Raw genomic sequence first — 19,339 nt, forward strand, 5'->3', positions numbered from 1 at the left:
AGTCGCTTAAACTGTTTGTCTGTGTCTGCAAGAATTAATAGAGAAATACGTATTAAAGCTCACTCTAGCACTGATTAGGCCTCATAAGTAATACACATTTAGTAGGTATAACAAGGTGGAATTGGTTTGTTTTAACTTTTGCGCAAAGCTAAACGAGACCTATCTGCTCTAGCCGTCCCTAATTTAGCAGTGTAAGACTAGAGGAAAGGCAGATAGTCATTACCACCCACCGCCAACTCTTGGACTACTCTTTTACCAACAAATAGTGGGATTGATCGTACATTGTAATGCCCCTACGGCTGAAAGGGTAAGCATGTTTGGTGTTACGAGGATTCGAACCCGCGACCCTCGGATTACGAGTCGAGTGCCTTAACCACCTGGCTATGCTGGGCAACAAGGCGGAACATTAGTTAAATGTTTACTGAAAAAATAAACATTTTTTCTTAATTTTAAGGGCTCGGCATGGCCAAGCGTGTTAAGGTGTGCGACTCGTAATCTGAGGGTCGCGGGTTCGCATCCTCGTCGCGCCAAACATGCTCGCCCTCCCAGCCTTGGGGGCGTTATAATGTGACGGTCAATCCCACTATTCGTTGGTAAAAGAGTAGTCCAAGAGTTGGCGGTGAGTGATGATGACAAGCTGCCTTTCTTTTAATCCTGTACTATTAAATTAGGGACGGCTAGCGCAGGTAGTCTTTGTGTAGCTTTGCGGGAAATTCAAAAACAAACAAAAACAAACTTAATTTTACTTGTGATTTTAGTTTTATTGCAAGTTGTGCAATTAACCATATAATTAAATCTATATTAACCATAGGATTAAACATACGTTAACGCTATAGTTAAACCTTTGTTAACCTGTAGTTAAAACTGTGTTAACCATGTAGTTAAAAACTATATTAATCCAAGAGTTAAAACTGAATTATCCTTATAAAAGACCAATAACGTGGCAAAACGTATTAATTTTCGAGTAAAACACTAGTCTGCAGTTGTTAAGTACTAAAAATATATAAATACACAATAAAATGTGGTCCACATTATTATACTTTTTACTTCTAGGTTTGTGTTTTCTCCATATATAAATTCTTGAAAGGAACAATACAGTGGGATAAATAACACATTGTTTGTTTGCTTCCCCAATATCCTGCGAAGTTACACAATGGCATAATTGTCCGTGATTTTTCAACAGGTAGAAACTAGAAAGAAGACAGCCAGTTATCGCCAACTGTCGCCAATTCTTGGACTTATTTTGTTTCGTCGAATAGTAGAATTTGACTATCTCTCTTATAGCACACACAAAGCACGATGTACATTTTTACAGAAACAGATCGCGTTCGTTTAGTTCTAGGATTTACGGTTCGGGAAGACGAACTTGTGAATTACACTCGGTCCAATAACACAGTAAGAGAAAAAGAAAAGAAAATGCCGAATAATATAACAAAATGCATGTTAATAACGAACGGAAAATTTTAATAAAGTCAGTTACGTCAAGACGCAATGGAGCTCAAAAGTGCTGCATGGTAATGTATTTCGGACGCTAGACTTATAATATTAGTGTCACGGGTTCGAATTTCCTTTACCCCAAATATACTCGCCCTTTTGATCCTTGGGGGCTTTATAATGTGAAGGCCATCTCCACTATTCGTTGATAAAAGAGTAGCCCAAGAGTTGGCGGTGAGTGGTCATAACTATCTGCTTTCCCTCTCGTTTTACACTGCTAAATTAGGGACGGCTAGCGCAGATAGCTCTCGTGTTGATTTGCGCGAAATTGAAAACAAACAAACAATATTAGTACAGATTGTTTGAGTCTGTTTCAATAGTTACATCTCATTATTATATTGTTCAATTAGTTTGATAAAACACTGAAATACAGCTGTTGATGAAGCCAATAAATGCAGATTGTTAAGCTTAGTTCCAAACATCAGAAAATGTGTATCTGTAAACACAGATTTTGTTGTTACTACAGCGTCGGTAGGTCATCAAAAAGACATATGTGTAGTACAAAATTTTGCAGTTGTATTTACTGCTCGGTAAAAATCCTTATCTATTTATTTTATTATTTATTATTGCTTGAAGAGTGATGGATAGAGGTTTTCGGAGAGCTAATAGTACTTGTTTCGTCTTCAACATTTGTAATACTAAATATTTGAACGTTAGGGGTGTTTTTGATATATTTTGGTAAACTGTTGGTGGTTCATGTATTTGCAGCTCATAGACTGACTGCCCGGGGGTCATTTCCTCTGTTTTGAAGTTGAGAAGGAAAGGTAGAGATACCATGCTTGATCTTCGATGTGTAGGGATAGTGAGGCCTAATTTTGTCACCAGCATATAGAACGATAAGCAACCCGCCATACCACTACCATCTGTCCCCGGCAAAGTTTCCCCACCCACCCTGACGGTCAAATCTGATTGAGAGATAGTCGGCTCAGCACCGAAGCTCGCGTCTTCAGCGCACTCTGCAGGATAAAGACGAGGAAATTTAAGAACGTGCATTATCCAAAGGCGTGTACCATTATGTGAGCCCTAGTGGGGCCAACGTTGGGGTGAAAGAAAACCAATCTGGATGACACAAAAGGCTCAGTAGAAGAACTCTCCATTCATGGAGAATTCACCTCAGCTGAAGCCGAGGGTCAGCGTGTTTCATACAGCAAGGGACCATTCGAGACCTTACAACACAATGACGGCGACACAGAAGAAAGGAGATAAAGCTACGGATACGACAGATATCTGTTGTTCCGTCAATACCTATGCGAGGTGTTCCCCTCTAGCTTCCCCCCTCTAGGAAACTGTTTGCTTACGGGACGAAGGGATTTTTGGAATATGTAGCCCATACTTATAATATTTACCGCTAGTCCTCTCCATAGAACATTTGGATGGTATAATAAAAGGTCGTTCTTTTGAGGCTGAGCTTTACCGCTGTGGGGAAAATTGGCTTTCCTTGTATAAGCTGAAAAGCATAGAGAGAGCGTCCCGGCTAGTGTGAGCAGTGTTTATGAACTTACACAGTCCACTCGAGAAGTCGTGAAAAGATAAAATGGCCCTATCATTCTCCAAATACGTTTGGAGACGATAAACACTCAACCTTCAAGAGCTATGGACACCTGTTAGGAATAATTCATAAGCAGAACAGAGACTAAGTGCCCTCAAAAGGTATAAAAGGAATTAAAGTGATCTGTATTATAGTTAACATGTACTTGTAACTGTTAGTTTTTGTCTGGAGTTGTGATATCATAAGTTATTGTAGTTAGGTAATCTATAGCTGTAGCTGATTGGTTTCGTGGTTTGTTTCTAAGTGCGATCTCAAATTGCTTAAGCCTTTTTCAAAGTAATTGCGACTGTAAGTGCAATAGATTATGAATACTGAGATTTCATGGCGTAATATATATTACGTTAAAGTGGGACATTACACGCTTGCTTTATGTGACGCAAAGTATAGGAAAACTAAGTGGAAAAGTTTTAGAAAACATGATGGAATCTGATGACATTTTTTTTTTATTCTGCGTTATGAGTTTTAATATCTGTGTAATAGTAAACGTGAATCATGGAACTTCACATTTAGTAAAGGAGTCCCACACCATTTCCGGCTTCCACCAGTTTCCTCAGGTCGATGATTATCTTCGAATTTCGCGAATAGCTACTCGAAAGTTATTAGCGTTAGACTAGAAGGAAAACAGCTTGTCAAAATCACCCACCGCCAATTCTTGTACTACTCGTTTACCAACAAATAGTGAGATTGGTTTTCTCAATATAGCCCCCAACCACCATCACCACCACGGTTGTAAGGGCGAGCGTGTTCGGTGACTCGGATTGTGAATCGAGCACCCGAGCTACCATGCCATGCCATGGTCAATGATTGAGAATCCTTTTCGGTGTTTTTTTTTAATAACCATTGGTGTGGAGTGTTTTCCAATGCAGCATTTTTATATAAAATTATTAATTTCGTCTTCTGATTGAATATAACATATTGTTTTTAGTTCTTTGAGATCTTGAATTTTGGTTTCACACTTTGCAATATTAAATTCCATTTTTCACACTTTGTAGTATTGTAGTTCGTGTTTCGCAATTTGTGGTTTCGTGTTTCATTTTTGAACTTTCCTGGGTTATACAACTAATTTTTGTTCAATGTGGTGTTGTATTTCACTTTTGACACTTTGGGTGTTATATATTGTATTAAGAAAGCATTTGGTCCACATGTGATGCAAAAATTCCAAATTAAGTTCATAAAAAAAAGAACGTAAAGACCAAGAGGACTTCACTTTTCTTCATTAACCTAGTTTGATGGCTGATGATTATGTTCAAAGCTGTAACTTACATTGCTCGTGCTATTGATTCCAGTTCAGCCACTTGGGGTTAAAACCTCTATGAGGTTTCTATATAAGTGAAGTTTAGAACCTTCAAAATTAATTTTCTTCGGCTCGGCATGGCCAGGTATATAAGGCACTGGACTCGTAATTTGAAGGTCGCGGATTTGAAATTTCGTCACACCAATCATGCTCGCCTTTTCAATCCTGGGGATGTTATAATGTGACGAAGAATCCCACTATTCGTTGATAAAAGAGTAGCCCAAGAGTTGGCGGTGGGTGTTGATGACTAGCTGCCTTCACTCTAGTCTTACATTGCAAAATTAGGGACGGCTAGCGCAGATACGGTCCGTGTAGCTTGTCGTGAAATTCAAAACAAACCAAACCAAACCCTTTTCTTCAGTTGGTCGTTAGAAAGAATACTCAGCTGATATTTAGTATTTTCTAATTATTCTAGGCTTACGTTTTTTGTTTTGCTTATTTATAACAGTAACTTTAAGTACGTTTGTTATAAAAGATTTCTTCGGTGGCGTATATGTTATTTTTTATTAAACTTTTATTATTTTAATTTAAATAATTACTTTCGATCTAAAGTTCCTTATAAATTAATTATTGAGTCAAGGTGAAGTATATTAATTAAATGGTATTTGTGTAAATAGTTGATTTAAACGTCAGGCTACTGTGAACAAATAAAGAAGAAATATAGCTCTGTATATTAGATAACTGTAAATGTATTGTTTTATTTAAAACAGATAACGTAGAATAACTAGTGTTGGTTTTTTACTTAATGTAAGGTAGAGTTCCTATCAAACTATTTAAAAAATTAACTCGGTTAAAAATCTGATAATTAACTACTGAAAAGTAGATTCTTGTGTAATAGGACACTTTTATATTCCAGATGGAATATTAAATTACTTATTATTAGAAATATATTAAAATAAAGCTACTAAGTTCACTAAGGAGGTATAAATCAATTAGGAACATATGGAAATGATCTTTGATTGTTCGTTCCCATGGAGAATGGGAATAAGTTCGTGTTAATAAAAAAGTATATAAATGAAGGCTATTTGTTTTTACGAATGAATATTTGAACATCTCTCTGTGAAAATGGAAATTATAAGAGAAATAAATATCCTATTCCAGCGACATTTACCTGATAAATAATTCTACTCAATATAGGATAAAGAAAACGTAGAGTAATACATTATTGGAATTTAACGCCACCTGGCTGACTCACCTAGTTCCAATTAGTATATTTTACTATGCTAAATGTTTGTTTGTTTTTCTCATTTTGTTAATGAAAAAAAATAATCAAACATCACCAGCCGAGCTTTACAACACATTCTCCAGGTGGCTGGAGAATGGAAATAAGTTAGTGTTAATAAAAAAGTATATAAATGAAGGCTATTTGTTTTTACGAATGAATATTTGAACATCTCTCTGTGAAAATAGAAAGTATAAGAGAAATAAATATCCTATTCCAGCGACATTTACCTGATAAATAATTCTACTCAATATAGGATAAAGAAAACGTAAAGTAATACATTATTGGAATTTAACGCCACCTGGCTGACTCACCTAGTTCCAATTAGTATATTTTACTATGCTAAATGTTTGTTTGTTTTTCTCATTTTGTCAATGATATAAAAATAATCAAACATCACTAGCCGAGCTTTACAAAACATCCTCCAGGTGGCTGTCAACAAAGATGAATGTTCTTTCGGGTCGCACTCACTCCACCTGTAAATGTTAAGACTACTGATAATTTTTTTACGCCCTTATTAATCGTGTTTGTCACCTTCAACCATCTAGCCTTCAATCACTTCCTCGTTTGCGATGCTTTATATAATACGGCTTCAATTAATTAAAAGGTGCTGTAATAAATTATTTCAAAATAATCTTATTTCGAATATACTGTTTGTCTTTTTAGGAGTCATCCTATTGTAATGACGGTAATATTAAATTAGAATAATAAACCTTAAAATTCGGTTTTTACCATGTCCATCTGCGCATATGAATAACAAAAACTAGAATTTTAATTATATTCTGTTTTTCTCTTTATCTTGATATCTTCGACTATTTTCGTGACCTCAGAGGTCACTCAATTTTTAGAATATAATTTTACAAAGATCTTTATTAACTCATGATAAAGAAAAACCCACTTGAAGTAAAAATGAGTGCTTGTGTTTGAATTTTCTTACAAGCGAATTAACTCAGCTTTCTCCGTATCTGCAAATACGTAAAATATTTCAAACAAAGATACTTATTTTTTAGCTTTAGTACGACAAAGAAATTAATCAAAGCAAGGCCTTTTTCATGTAATAAATATGATTCAAATTACATGAACCAAATTTATTTCTAGACAGATTGGGATATCCGTATTTTACTATCAATAATTTTTAAAAATCAAGACCACATAAGCCTATACTTATTTATTGTTTACTGTATTTTAATTGATAAATAAAAGAAAAAAGTATAAGTAAGACAAAAGAAAAAGGTATTTTATATATATATATATATATATTTGAACAAATAAAAAATAAAAGTGAATTTCATCTTTTTATTTATTCATTTGTTTAAAATGCTCGTATTGGAAAACATCATCAAGCCATGTGCACGAACAGTACGGTTTTTTTTATATTTTTTGTTCATTTGTACTTTGTAAAGAGGACTAAAATTTGGTGGAAGGTGTTAGCGATGTACTTAGACTAATAAGCACGTTTTGTTGACAGAAAGTTAGATAGTCGTGCCTTAAGAACAAGCGGGATAAACACTTACCTTAGATGTGTTGAGAACTAGAGGGATTGCTTTTTGTTTGTTTTTGAATTTCGCACAAAGCTACTCGAGGGCTATCTGTGCTAGCCGTCCCTAATTTAGAAGTGTAAGACTAGAGGGAAGGCAGCTAGTCATCACCACCCACCGCCAACTTTTGAGCTACTCTTTTACCAACGTGGGATTGACCGTCACATTATAACGTCCCCACGGCTGAAAGGGCGAGCGTGTTTGGCGCGACCGGGATGCGAACCCACGATTCTCAGATTACGAGTCGCATGCCTTAACACGCTTGGCCATGCCGGGCCGAACTATTGTTGGAGCTTGGCATTTGTATCAAGTTTTTACATGAAAACGACATAACTTGTGCTATCATTATTATTTTCTTTTCAAACTGTATTCCCTTTATAAGAATATTTTCGTATCATAAAGACCAATATAGTTTTCCACATAGTAAAATTATGGTACTTTGGTACGGTAATAAAAATTATGGTGGATTTAGTATGATGATGAAAATTATGAAAACAAAAGTCATAGTAGTTTTGACATGATAACAAAAATTATGGTAGTTTTGATTTGATAATAAAAATTATGGTAATTTTGGTATAAAAATGAAAATTATGCTATTTCTTGTATTCTGACCAAAAGTATAGTAGTTTTGGCACAACGATAAAAATTATAAAAGTTTTGACAGGATAAAATAAGAATAATGATAATAAGAACTTTAGTAGTTTTAGTATGATAATAAAACTTATGGTAGTTTTGACATGATAAGAACATTGTTTGTGCTATCATCATGATTATTTTCTTTTTTGAGAGATTCTTCTAATACCTTGAAAACCCATGACCTTTACTGTCATGCACGTGATAGAAACGAAACTGTTCTGCTTCCTATCTAAAAATCAAAAATTTTGGTGATAAATGTTGTTGTCAAAAGGTCTGTTAACGTGTATAAATCTTTTATATTTTAACGATACTTTAATGCTGGTTTAGAAAAGTTCGTAGAATATGTTATCAGTTATTTCCTACGTAAAACTGTGTTGGTTTCATGTTTTGCTTTCTTCATTCGATTTTTTTACAACTTAACATAAATTATTTTATTTTTTTCTAAAGTAGAAATTAACATGTTTGATTCATGTGTCACTTTTACAAACCTACCATTTCTTCTTGTTGAGGTAAAATTAACTGTTTATATGAAAAATAAATATATTGTGTTATTTGATAAACATAATGATATTGAACCTGTAATTTTAATTGTCAAGGAAACGATATTTATAGGGTGGTTAAGACAACATACCCACCTGATATCATGATGAGCATGTTATGCTATGTCTTTAAAAAACCTAGAGTCATCTTGGGGGGAAAAAAATAGATTACAGAAACACGGTTAGACTAACTAATGAAAATATTGACACATGTGTTCTCAGAAATGTCGAAAGTTAAAAATTATAGATGAAAAACTACAGGTAATTAGATTTCAATGATAGAAAGTAGTTTTTAATCTCTCTGGTCGATAGTCACATTCAGTTGAGACAACACTTTTACAAAATAAATTTTAACTTTCCAGTAACTTTAAAACTGTTTCTAATTATAGAATTAACCATGAGCCTATTAGGCTTAACTAGATATATTTCCTCTAAGGAACCATTAAAAGCTTCAGATAAAAATATTTATAATTTAGTTTATAATGAATATGATGATTTCTCCTAACAACTTTTAATTACTGAAATACCTTCTACTGACATTTCAAATATCTTTCTATCTAAAGACTCGACATGTTCAAGTGATTAAGGGCGCTCCACTCACAATCTGAGGGTCGCGGGCTTGAATCCCCGTTACACCAAAACATGCTCACTGTGGGGACGTTATAACATGACGGCTAATCCCACTATTCGTTGGTAAGAAAATAGCCCAACAGTTGGCAATAACTAGTGATGATTAGCTGCTGTTCTTCTGGTATTACACTGCTAAATTATGGACGGCTAGCGCAGATAGCCCTCGTGTAGAGTTGCGCGAAATTCACAAAACAAACAAGGTTATCTTAATTTTTTTTTTCAGACTTACTGATCAGTTTATAGTTTTGAAAACCAAGTTGAAATTCGAGGAATTGAAAGCTGATCAGTTTATAGTTTTGAAAACCAAGTTGAAATTCGAGGAATTGAAAGCCTAAGCATCGTTAAGAAATGCCAAAGATGTAGTTTTATTAAAATAATGTAAGGGAAACGCTGTTGTCGTTATAAATCGTTTTACCTAAGTAATGAGGACATTATTTCTGATGATAATATTACATATATTTATTTTCACCAAAGGAAAAGTTGAAAGTACATTCCCTGACGTACGGACCAAACGTATTACTTAATTTACCGTACTCTGAAGTTATGTCTATTCAAGCCTCATCAGCGCAACTTGGGCTAGCAAATCAATAAAAAGCAGTGACATCTCTTAATGGTGTTGTGTACATAATATAAGTGGACTTTTAGGCCTCTTTAAACTCTCTTTAGTAAATTAAATTAACTTGGATACGTGTATAATAAATATTATAGCACTGTGCCAAATTTATTTTCTGGTACTATACAATAACTCAACTGTTTAACGACAATGTATCGAATTATTCTATTCACTTTATTGAATCACGTAGCTGTTTAACTTCACGTCAGGTACGTGAGCTAAAAACTTTTCTTATCACGCTAGAACAAGAGGGCATTCTTAATATCTGCATAACTTGAAATACTTTTAGGCTTGGTTTGTTTTGAACTTCGCGCAAACTATACGGACCCTATCTGCACTGACTGTCCCTAATTTAGCAGCATAAGACGAGAGGGAAAGCAGCGAGTCATCACCACCTACCGTCAACTCTTGGACTACTCTTTTACCAACGAATAGGGAGAGTGACCGTCATATTATAACGCCCCCACGGTTGAAAGGGCAAGCATGTTTGGTGTGACAGAGATTCGAACTCGCGACCCTCAGATTACGAGTCGAATGCTCTAACCACCTGCCTATGCCGGGCCTTTCTTTTAAGAAGGATTAGAGTACATTTACCTATGAGACCATGCATTTCTTTTTTTTGTTAGCTATATTTCAATGAGCTAGAATTACCAAATGTGGGACACGGGTATACCCGCTTCAGTTTTATTACTCAGCAATGCCTCTACCAGCCTAGCCTCAAATTGAAATTATTTTAGGCATAATTAGAGTAAATTAGCCTATGAGACCTTGGGTGTGGTTAAATGCATCAGTCGAAAGTGTTTGACCTCCTGAGTCTAAGATTATAATTAGATCTCAAATCGGTCAAGAGCTGAGAGAACTAGAGCTAAACGTTTGCACTTTGAAAAAAAAAAGGTCAGAGCCACTCTATGACCTTTATGCCGCGGCTAACATTTCAGGCCGACCTTCCAATGAATTGTTTAATTTTCACCACCTTCAGGTTTTAGTACCCGTCAAAATTAAGATCTAAACCAAAGATTCGTAAGCTAAATGTCACCTCAACTTGCTTCCTCTCATAGGGTTTATATTTATAATCTTCGAAAATTCCTACCTTGTATATTTGGTTTTTATATGGGAAATAGTTTTCCTTTAAAAGCTACTGAAAGGCTTTCGTCAAAACATAAAAAGACTTCGCTCCTTGTTATGTGTACTTATTTTTGACTTCTCAGGTATATGCCAGCTGACGAAGCAGTTAAATGTGCACTTGAAAGATAGCAAACCCCAAGGCCAGGTGGTTAAGGCGTTTCACTCTGTAATCCGAGGGTCGCGAGTTTGAATCTCCGTCACTTCAAACATGCTCGCCCTTTCCGCCGTGGGGGCGTTATAATGTAACAGTCAATTCCACTATTCGTTGGTAAAAGAGTAGCTCAAGAGTTGGCGGTGGATGATGATGACTAGCTGCCTTTCTTTTAATCCTGTACTGTTAAATTAGGGACGGCTAGCGCAGGCAGTTTTCGTGTAGCTTTGCGAGAAATTCAAAAAACAAACAAACAAACAGTCTTCAATCCCAAATTCTCTTAAGGTAGTTCTGTTATCAAATGATTTTTTAATATGTCACATACTTATTTAAATGGTAAGCTTCAAGGGGTTATTTGTGATTAAACTGAAGTTTAATAGTGACAAATCCAGTTTTATTTGTTTTGGCCAATGTATAGGTAAGAAAGATAAGTGAAATTACAAAGTAGCGATTTTTTTACATCCTTCAGTTTTTAGATTTGTTATATGAATGATATTTTTACTTAAACTTATAATGATATATTTCTTTATTTTTTCAAGTACTAACATTATGTTCACAGTTAAAAATAAAGTGAACGGCCAACGTTTATTTTAAAGTGTTTTAGTAAAAGAAAAAAGAAACATAGATTTCACTCCTCCGTCCTTCGTCAGGGTTTACACTCAGGAGTTTACTTTCAATGGAATTTTTTCCACGATCCTAAACAAAAAAATAAGAATCATATAAACTCAGTTTCATATATGTGAAACTACTGATTTTATTTTCCCTAGTCCTTCGGTAGAATAGCAGTAAGTTTGTGAACCTACAATGCTAAAGTTTGGAGTTCGATTTCGCGAGGCGAATACAGCAGATAGCCTAATGTAACTTTGTTAATAAAGCAAGTCTTAACTAACTTTTTTACTGAGAAAAGTGTGCACATTTCAGTTTGTATCACAAAATAAGAATCCTTTTGAAATGATAAATAGAATTCCATCGCTGTTTAGAAGTGGAACAAATCAACATAAGACTGTAGAAAAGCAGACCTCTTATTGTGCACCTCTGTAAATTCCTAAGCTTTTGTATACTATACACAGACAAGGTCAAGAACAGTTACAAGCATCCTTTGGATTTAAACGCAAAATATCCTTCCTCATCAGTGAAGAAATTAAGTCAACTTCTGTCAAGAAATACATGTTGACACTAACATATTAAGATCAGTGTATCAAATTAAATGTGTGTATGTGTTTTCTTATAGCAAAGCCACATGGGACTATCTGCTGTGTCCACCGAGGGAAATCGAACCCTTGATTTCAGCGTTGTAAATCTGTAGACTTACCACTGTCCCGAGGGACAATTAAATGTGAAAAATGAAACAGTTCTTAGATGAAAGAAACTAACCGACGGCTCTTAACATGACCGGAAAACGTTTGAAAATTTCCGTTCAAATATATTCTCTTATTTATACATACATAAATAAATAATAACAATATTTAGCCTGCAGTGTTGTGTTAATGACACATAAGTTATAGAGCCTGTCAAAACAGCATGCACACCAACTAACTTCACGGAATTTTCTAGAATTTCCTGTCATTTATTACCTGAGTTTCAAAATCCCCACAGCTGCCGTTCCGTCTTCAAGATATGTAGCAAAATAAGGTGAATGGGAGCTAAGTTCATATGTTAAATAGATTTGTTTTTCACGAAATACTGTAAATATTTCTTTACGATTTCTGATTAACTGTTTCTGTCGTCGCTGTGGAATCAAAAAGCGAAATGACTGGAAATGTGGTAAAGTCTTACCTCCGAAATGACTAGAAATGTGACAAGGTCTTACCTCCGAAATGACTAGAAATGTGACGAGGTCTTACCTCCGAAATGACTTAAAATGTGGCAAGGTCTTACCTCCGAATTGACTTGAAATGAGACAAGGTCTTACTTCCGAAATGACTTGAAATGTGGCAAGGTTTTACCTCTGAAATGACTTGAAATTTGGCAAGGTCTTACCTCCGAAATTACTTGAAATGTGACAAGGTCTTACCTCCGAAATTCTCATAAAACGGTTCATGATTTTTATTTTGTTATTTGATACCTATTTCAGAGGTATACCGTAAAACAGTTTAGGTGTATAACTTGAGGAAAGCTCCACCTACAACTTTAGTTACGAAATATTACGAGTCATTCTTGCTAATTTTTCTACCACTCTTGAGAGTTACAACACAAAACTATATATGTGAAAGTTATTGTAACGTTACTTGTTTCTACCACTTTCAAACTTTCCATAAATTTTATGTCATAATTTCATACTTCTGAGAAAGTTTCGTAATTCCTGTCTTTATTTTCTTGCAGATTTACTGGCCAAATGACCTCCAACTCTAATTACCCAATCAGCATAATTTACAGACAAACAACAATATTTTGTCTAACCATCAATACCATGTCCTTTGTTCAAGGGTCCGGCATGGCCAAGCGTGTTAAGGCGTTCGACTCGTAATCCGAGGGTCGCGGGTTCGAATCCAGGTCGCACCAAACATGCTCGCCCTTTCAGCCGTGGGGGCGTTATAAGTGACGGTCAATCCCACTATTCGTTGGTAAAAGAGTAGCCCAAGAGTTGGCGGTGGGTGGTGATGACTAGCTGCCTTCCCTCTAGTCTTACACTGCTAAATTAGGGACGGCTAACGCAGATAGCCCTTGAGTAGCTTTACGCAAAATTCAAAAAACAAACAAACACCTTTGTTCAAACGTGAAATACGATCGTATAGATATTACCACATTGAATACAATGTCAATAAGTATTCTACTTCTTCTTTAATAACTACTTAAGTCATTGCATATCAACTCAGTTGGATACCATCAATCTATTCTCACTATTTAAACATATTTCTCTACTTTAAATATTCCCCAAATTATTTGTTGTCATTTTCTTACTTGCGTCAAATATTTTAAAGTATAGCGAGAGTCCGTGGCATAGATATTGAAACATTTTTAATATATATATATAATTAGATATCATGAGGTGGACATCTGTAGGTAAGAAAGAGATGAAACGAAATGATTCATTTCAACTTTAGAATCTATTACTGATGATTTGTTACGTAATTCACGAAAAGTCATACGAATGAAGCCGCAAGAGTTATAAAGAAAAACGCCATTAATCAGGTGTTTATATTATACTATATTAAAAAATTCGCTAGTCACGTTTCTACATTTCTAGTTTTACTTGTCTCTTTCCTTCATCTTGGGTTTCACTAGCTATGTTTCTCCATCTCCAGTCTTGCTTGCCACGTTTCTCTATCTCCAGTTTTTTACGTCATTTTATAATATGGCGCTTGAAAAAAACAACAACAAGCTCAAAACATTTTGTATTTAAACAACAATCTCGTCACCCCAAATATGCTCGCCCAATAACCGTGAGGACGTTATAAGTTTCGATCAATCCCACTTTTCGTTGGTAAAAGAGTAGCTCAATAGTTGACGGTGGGTGGTTATGACTAGCTGCCTTCCCTCTAATCTTAAACTGATAAATTAGAGACGGCTAGCGGAGATAGCCCTTGTGTAGCTTTGTGCCAAATTCAAAACAAACCCAAAAATCGTCTATAACGCAAAATCAAAATTATGCAACAAATCAAGATGAAATCATAACAAAATTTCGTGGGAAGGTCATGAAGTGGGAACTAACGTGTAGTTATTCATACTTTTTAAGACTATATCTGTTAATCCTCAAACTACCGAGTTGTTTATATATATACCTTTCACCACTGATAGAATCAAAAGAGCGAGCAATCTGACGTATATTTGTTTTCTTTTCTCAAAACGTTCAGTGTGAAGAGCTAACTAAACAAGTTTGGTGAAATTGTTCGTGATGTTCACAATTGAAAGTCTTTAAATTAAAAACAAACCAAGAATTATTTGAAGAACAGTTAATAATTACTCCGGAATTTAGGTTTGTAAGTCAATGTACTTACGATGATTTGTAAGTTAAATATAGGTTTGTAGGCGTTACACACTGATCACGTAGCGACCAGATCCCCTACTAATACACTTCTTGTTTCACATGTACAACTTCGCAGCACGTGTGGTGTGTGTCTCACGTGAGTACTCAGCAAGTGGCGAGAGTCACGAGGCTGGTTGGCGTTCGATGGATGTGAAATAAATTATACATATATATATATATATACAACAAGAATTTGACTTGTTGACAGCTTATCTCTATTTTCACGAGAAAAATATCTGATTAAAACAGAAACAAATATTAGTTAAACACAGTAAGTATTTTTGACTGCTTTCAAAGACTTTCTAGCAACTTACTTCAAAATACAAACTGAGTTTTGCAGTAACTTAAAGATATACAACATTTCAATAGCCCTCAGTGGAATAACACACGGAAACTAGCACTGAGAAGTTCGCAGTACTATAATGAAAGTTTGTTAGAAAATATCTGTTTTTTTTGTTTGTTCTCCTCACCTTTCAAAACTCTAGCTTGAATACTCTGAATAAAACAAACGACGATACCTAGAACATAAAATAAGTGTTTAGCTTAAATGATTATTTTGTTTACAATAAAAGTAATATTTTTTTTTTGCTCTTTGATTGGTTCTTTCTCTTAATTAAAGACATAAATAACTCCGGTTTCTTTATTTGTTTTATATTTTGATAAAGGTGTTTAATTTTGATAAATAGAGTTAGCACGTAAGATCATAGAGAAGGTACAACGGATTAAAAAAAAATTCAAATCTGGAGCGATTTTGAATAGTTGACTATCCTTCTTATAAATAATCAACTATTTGAAAACGCTTGAGAATTTTTTATATTTAGCCATCCAAACTTAAACTCTAAGTAGCTATTTGTGAAGTTATTACAGTACATTTGGAAAATAAGAATGTTTATCAAATTATATATTATTCGTTTGTTTGTTCATAAGCTACACTATGGATTACCTATACTTCCCCGTCACTGGTATCGAATCTAGAATTTTTAGCGTTATAAGACCCACAAATTACGCTGAGCCAGGGGCTGAGGTACATTATTAATTAGTTGCTTGTAAAATTACTACAATATGATTTACAAATTCAACAACTTTGCGTGTCAGAAACGCATAATTAGCAAACGTAAAAAATATTTTGACTGGTGATTTTTAGGTTTAAAAACGTAAGAAAGACAATTTCGGAATAATACAGTGTCGATGTTCCAAAGCAAATCATCAACCAGTTCCATTGTAAACACATGACTTTATGATAGAAGAACTCGGTTGAGAGTCAGATAATGTTGTTAGTTGTATAGACGTTTGACAAATGCCTTACACTAAATGTAGCGGGAAAAATTGCATTGTTAAGACTGCGAGGTTGAGTGCTTGACTTGCCTACTAAGGATGTCCACCCACTTTTATCTCCATTGCAGTACGTTTTCACCTCAAGGTGTGAAAAACGACTTCAAGGGCTGTTCAGGAAGTTTATTCACTCCGGTTGGCAGGTCAAACCATCAATAACTAACTTTAACGAAGCTATTATTTCACAGGTGTCGACGTCTCGCTGCCCATTTGAAGAGACTGATCGGCTGACCAGCAGCTACTAACAGCTCCTGTAGTTTTTGAAAACTCAGAGAAAAATGCCTCATAAAGGTAGGAATGAAATGACTCTTAGGGGTAGGAAGTCTATATATCATTTTGTGTTGCAAAAAAAGAAGCCTTTACGTGTGTGTGTGTTTTTTTTTAGTTTAAATGAACTGTTAGCTGCGTAAAATATAAGTTAACACAAGCTGTAATTTTTACTCTTTAAAGTTGCGTGAAATTGTAAATATTTAGTATGTTTATATGCAAAAACGGCTCGTTTGGGCTGAGAAAACACTTTTACATAGAAGCCCAAACGAGCCGTTTTTGCATATAAATTTCTCAACAAGTGGGTTTCTCGTCATCACTGATTGTAAATATTTAGTGTTATTTAGTAATAGAAATTCAGTTTGTTGTTAATGCAGAAAACAAAATCGTAAAGAAGTTGCGAATACTGAAAAGTATTTCATCTATCAATCTGTTTGTTTGCCTATCTTATCATTAAATATATCTTTACAAGTGTTAAATAGTAATGTTTTCATTCGTTTCATTTCATATTAAAATACTATAAATTTAATTTGCATAGGTATGTTTGCTGTTTGTTGAAGTTTAGTATCCTTTCTGTTTGTGTCACTAAGCAGATGACAGAGTGTATTAATGCTTTATAATAAACAACTTTAAGAAAATTTAATAAACACCAATGACACTAACACCAGGAGAGATAGCTGTCAGATCGTACCAAGAATCATCAGCGGACACGTTTTTTACTCACACTTTTCTGAAGAGTTTATTTAGTAATTCTTAATTTTCGTTTGTTGTTGTTCACTTCAGGTCACAGTGGAGTAAATCAGCTGGGTGGGGTGTACGTGAACGGACGGCCGTTGCCAGACTCGACCCGTCAGAAGATCGTGGAGTTGGCCCACAGTGGTGCTAGGCCTTGTGACATCTCCCGTATACTGCAGGTCTCTAACGGTTGTGTTTCCAAGATACTGGGACGATACTACGAGACCGGTTCCATCAAACCCCGGACCATTGGTGGCAGTAAGCCACGTGTAGCTACTTCAACTGTGGTGAATAAAATAGCCGACTACAAACGAGAGTGTCCTTCCGTCTTTGCTTGGGAAATTCGAGACCGACTCTTGGCAGACGGGGTGTGTAACAGTGAGAATGTTCCAAGTGTAAGTACACCCCAAAATAGTGTCAACTGTGAACGTAACGGAGAAAATTGGAAACATCTCGAATTCATTCAAACTGTTAAGTTTGATATTAAGCACTTGCTAGTCTCTAATTCAAGCATAAAAAATATCTATTTACACCTTTGCAACATTACATTACATGAAAAATAACTATTTACACCTTTGCAACATTACATGAAAAATAACTATTTACACCTTTGTAACATTACATGAAAAATAATTGTTAAATTAAAATTAAACTAACTGATAATTGGGAACTGTGATTACAATAGTTTTAAATATCTGAGGTTAGATATTATATGAGCGTGAAAACGGAGCATAGTGTGAACTTTCTTTTGGCTAAGGTCGTTATGATAGGTTGGTTAATCTTCTGAAATATTTTATAAACTATTTTTTTTTACGTAGCTTTTAGTGACGTTTGTTTCAACAAAATTGTTAAACTAATGAAGATACCGCATTACGAACATCATTAGGGGAAGTAAAAATAAACATTTCTTTGGTAACATTTCTGGCGAATTATTTGACACTAGTATATATCACAGTTGTCCTCTGATGTGATATTAAATGTGCTTCTAATGACAACCGTAAAGTTGGAACTCAATGCCAAACCATGTGATGACATGGTGTCTCCGTTCAGACACGTGGCTCAACTCCTTTGTAATTGCCCCCAGTGGCTCAGCGGTATGTCTGCGGACTTACAACGCTAAAAACCGGGTTTCGATACCCGTGGTGGGCAGAGCACAGATAGCCCATTGTGTAGCTTTGTGCTTAATTCAAAACAACAACAACAACCTCTGGAATTTTGTAATCCTTCTAGAAGTGTAATTTATTAACAACGATACACAGTTCTGGTAGATGTGCAAAGGTCATATCGGTTAGGTTTTTACATTTATAGCTCGATCTCTCGCTGCTTTCAATTGAGTTTGAAAATGCAATTGTCTTTTTTCTTCTTTCTCGCAAAAGTGACGCAAATGTTCATTTTAAAACCAAGTCTTATCTACAAGCACATTACTCGTATTCCAAAGGAATTATAACACAATCACCCTAGTAAATATTCAGTTTTGGGATTTTCTATAAGGTAGCCTGAAAACACTGTACAACGACTGTTACTCCAAAAGCCTTGACTTAGGAATTCGACCGACCCACACCACATATAAAGTTTTTGATTGCATAAAATAGAACAATGCTTTCTGTCTAAGGTGTCAAGTTAAATTGTGGTTTACATCTTTTTTTACAGGTGTTTTTTTTTAAGTTTTGCCGCTGTATCGATAGCATGTCGTGCAACCGAAACGCCATATCCAGGGATTTGCACATGTATGACTGACAACTGTGAAACCAAACAATAAAACCACATGCGCTGATAGTAGTGGACTAATGACAGTTTCAGTGAAAACATAAGTTATAATTGACAGACCTGTGTAGTATAATACACATTTTATATGCAACATTTGCTACTGTATTAGCTGTCAAGGTGCACTCGACACATCTTATTACACTTTTTGGTGTCTATATAACTTATGATGTTTGATAGTAGTTTTAGGATAAGTTATGATGTGTACACTGATGTGTCTTGCAGCATTCAAATCTTAGTAAATGAACCTAAATTTATATCAACTTTAAAGCAATCAAAACATGTTATTATATAGGACTGAACGACTAGACGATGTCTCTAAGACATTACAAATCAGTGGTAAATGTTTACATAAACGATGCAACTCTTCTACTGAAATGCTTGTCCTTGTTATGTCAAGGTATGAATATACTGAAACATCTTATTTGCTCATCTTTATGCAGTTACTTCTATTTCTATGGATTACATAATCAATTTCTTTCA

General features: G+C 35.0%; 1 protein-coding gene across 2 annotated transcripts in view; it reads left to right on the top strand.

The window, feature by feature from the left end:
* Positions 1-19,339, top strand: part of LOC143244487 (paired box protein Pax-6-like) — a 53,621-nt gene that overhangs the window by 11,980 nt on the left and 22,302 nt on the right. The window contains exons 1-3 of one of the 2 annotated variants that reach the window (XM_076489275.1): positions 2,893-3,144; positions 16,279-16,381; positions 17,141-17,487. In XM_076489275.1, the coding sequence (XP_076345390.1) occupies positions 16,369-16,381; positions 17,141-17,487 (360 nt within the window). In that variant the 5' untranslated portion in view covers positions 2,893-3,144; positions 16,279-16,368. Of the gene's footprint in view, positions 1-2,892; positions 3,145-16,278; positions 16,382-17,140; positions 17,488-19,339 lie in introns of those variants that run through there. The other variant, XM_076489263.1, reaches the window with a different exon arrangement.

The sequence above is a fragment of the Tachypleus tridentatus genome, chromosome 1 (assembly GCF_004210375.1).
Source record: "Tachypleus tridentatus isolate NWPU-2018 chromosome 1, ASM421037v1, whole genome shotgun sequence".
NCBI lineage: Eukaryota > Metazoa > Arthropoda > Merostomata > Xiphosura > Limulidae > Tachypleus > Tachypleus tridentatus.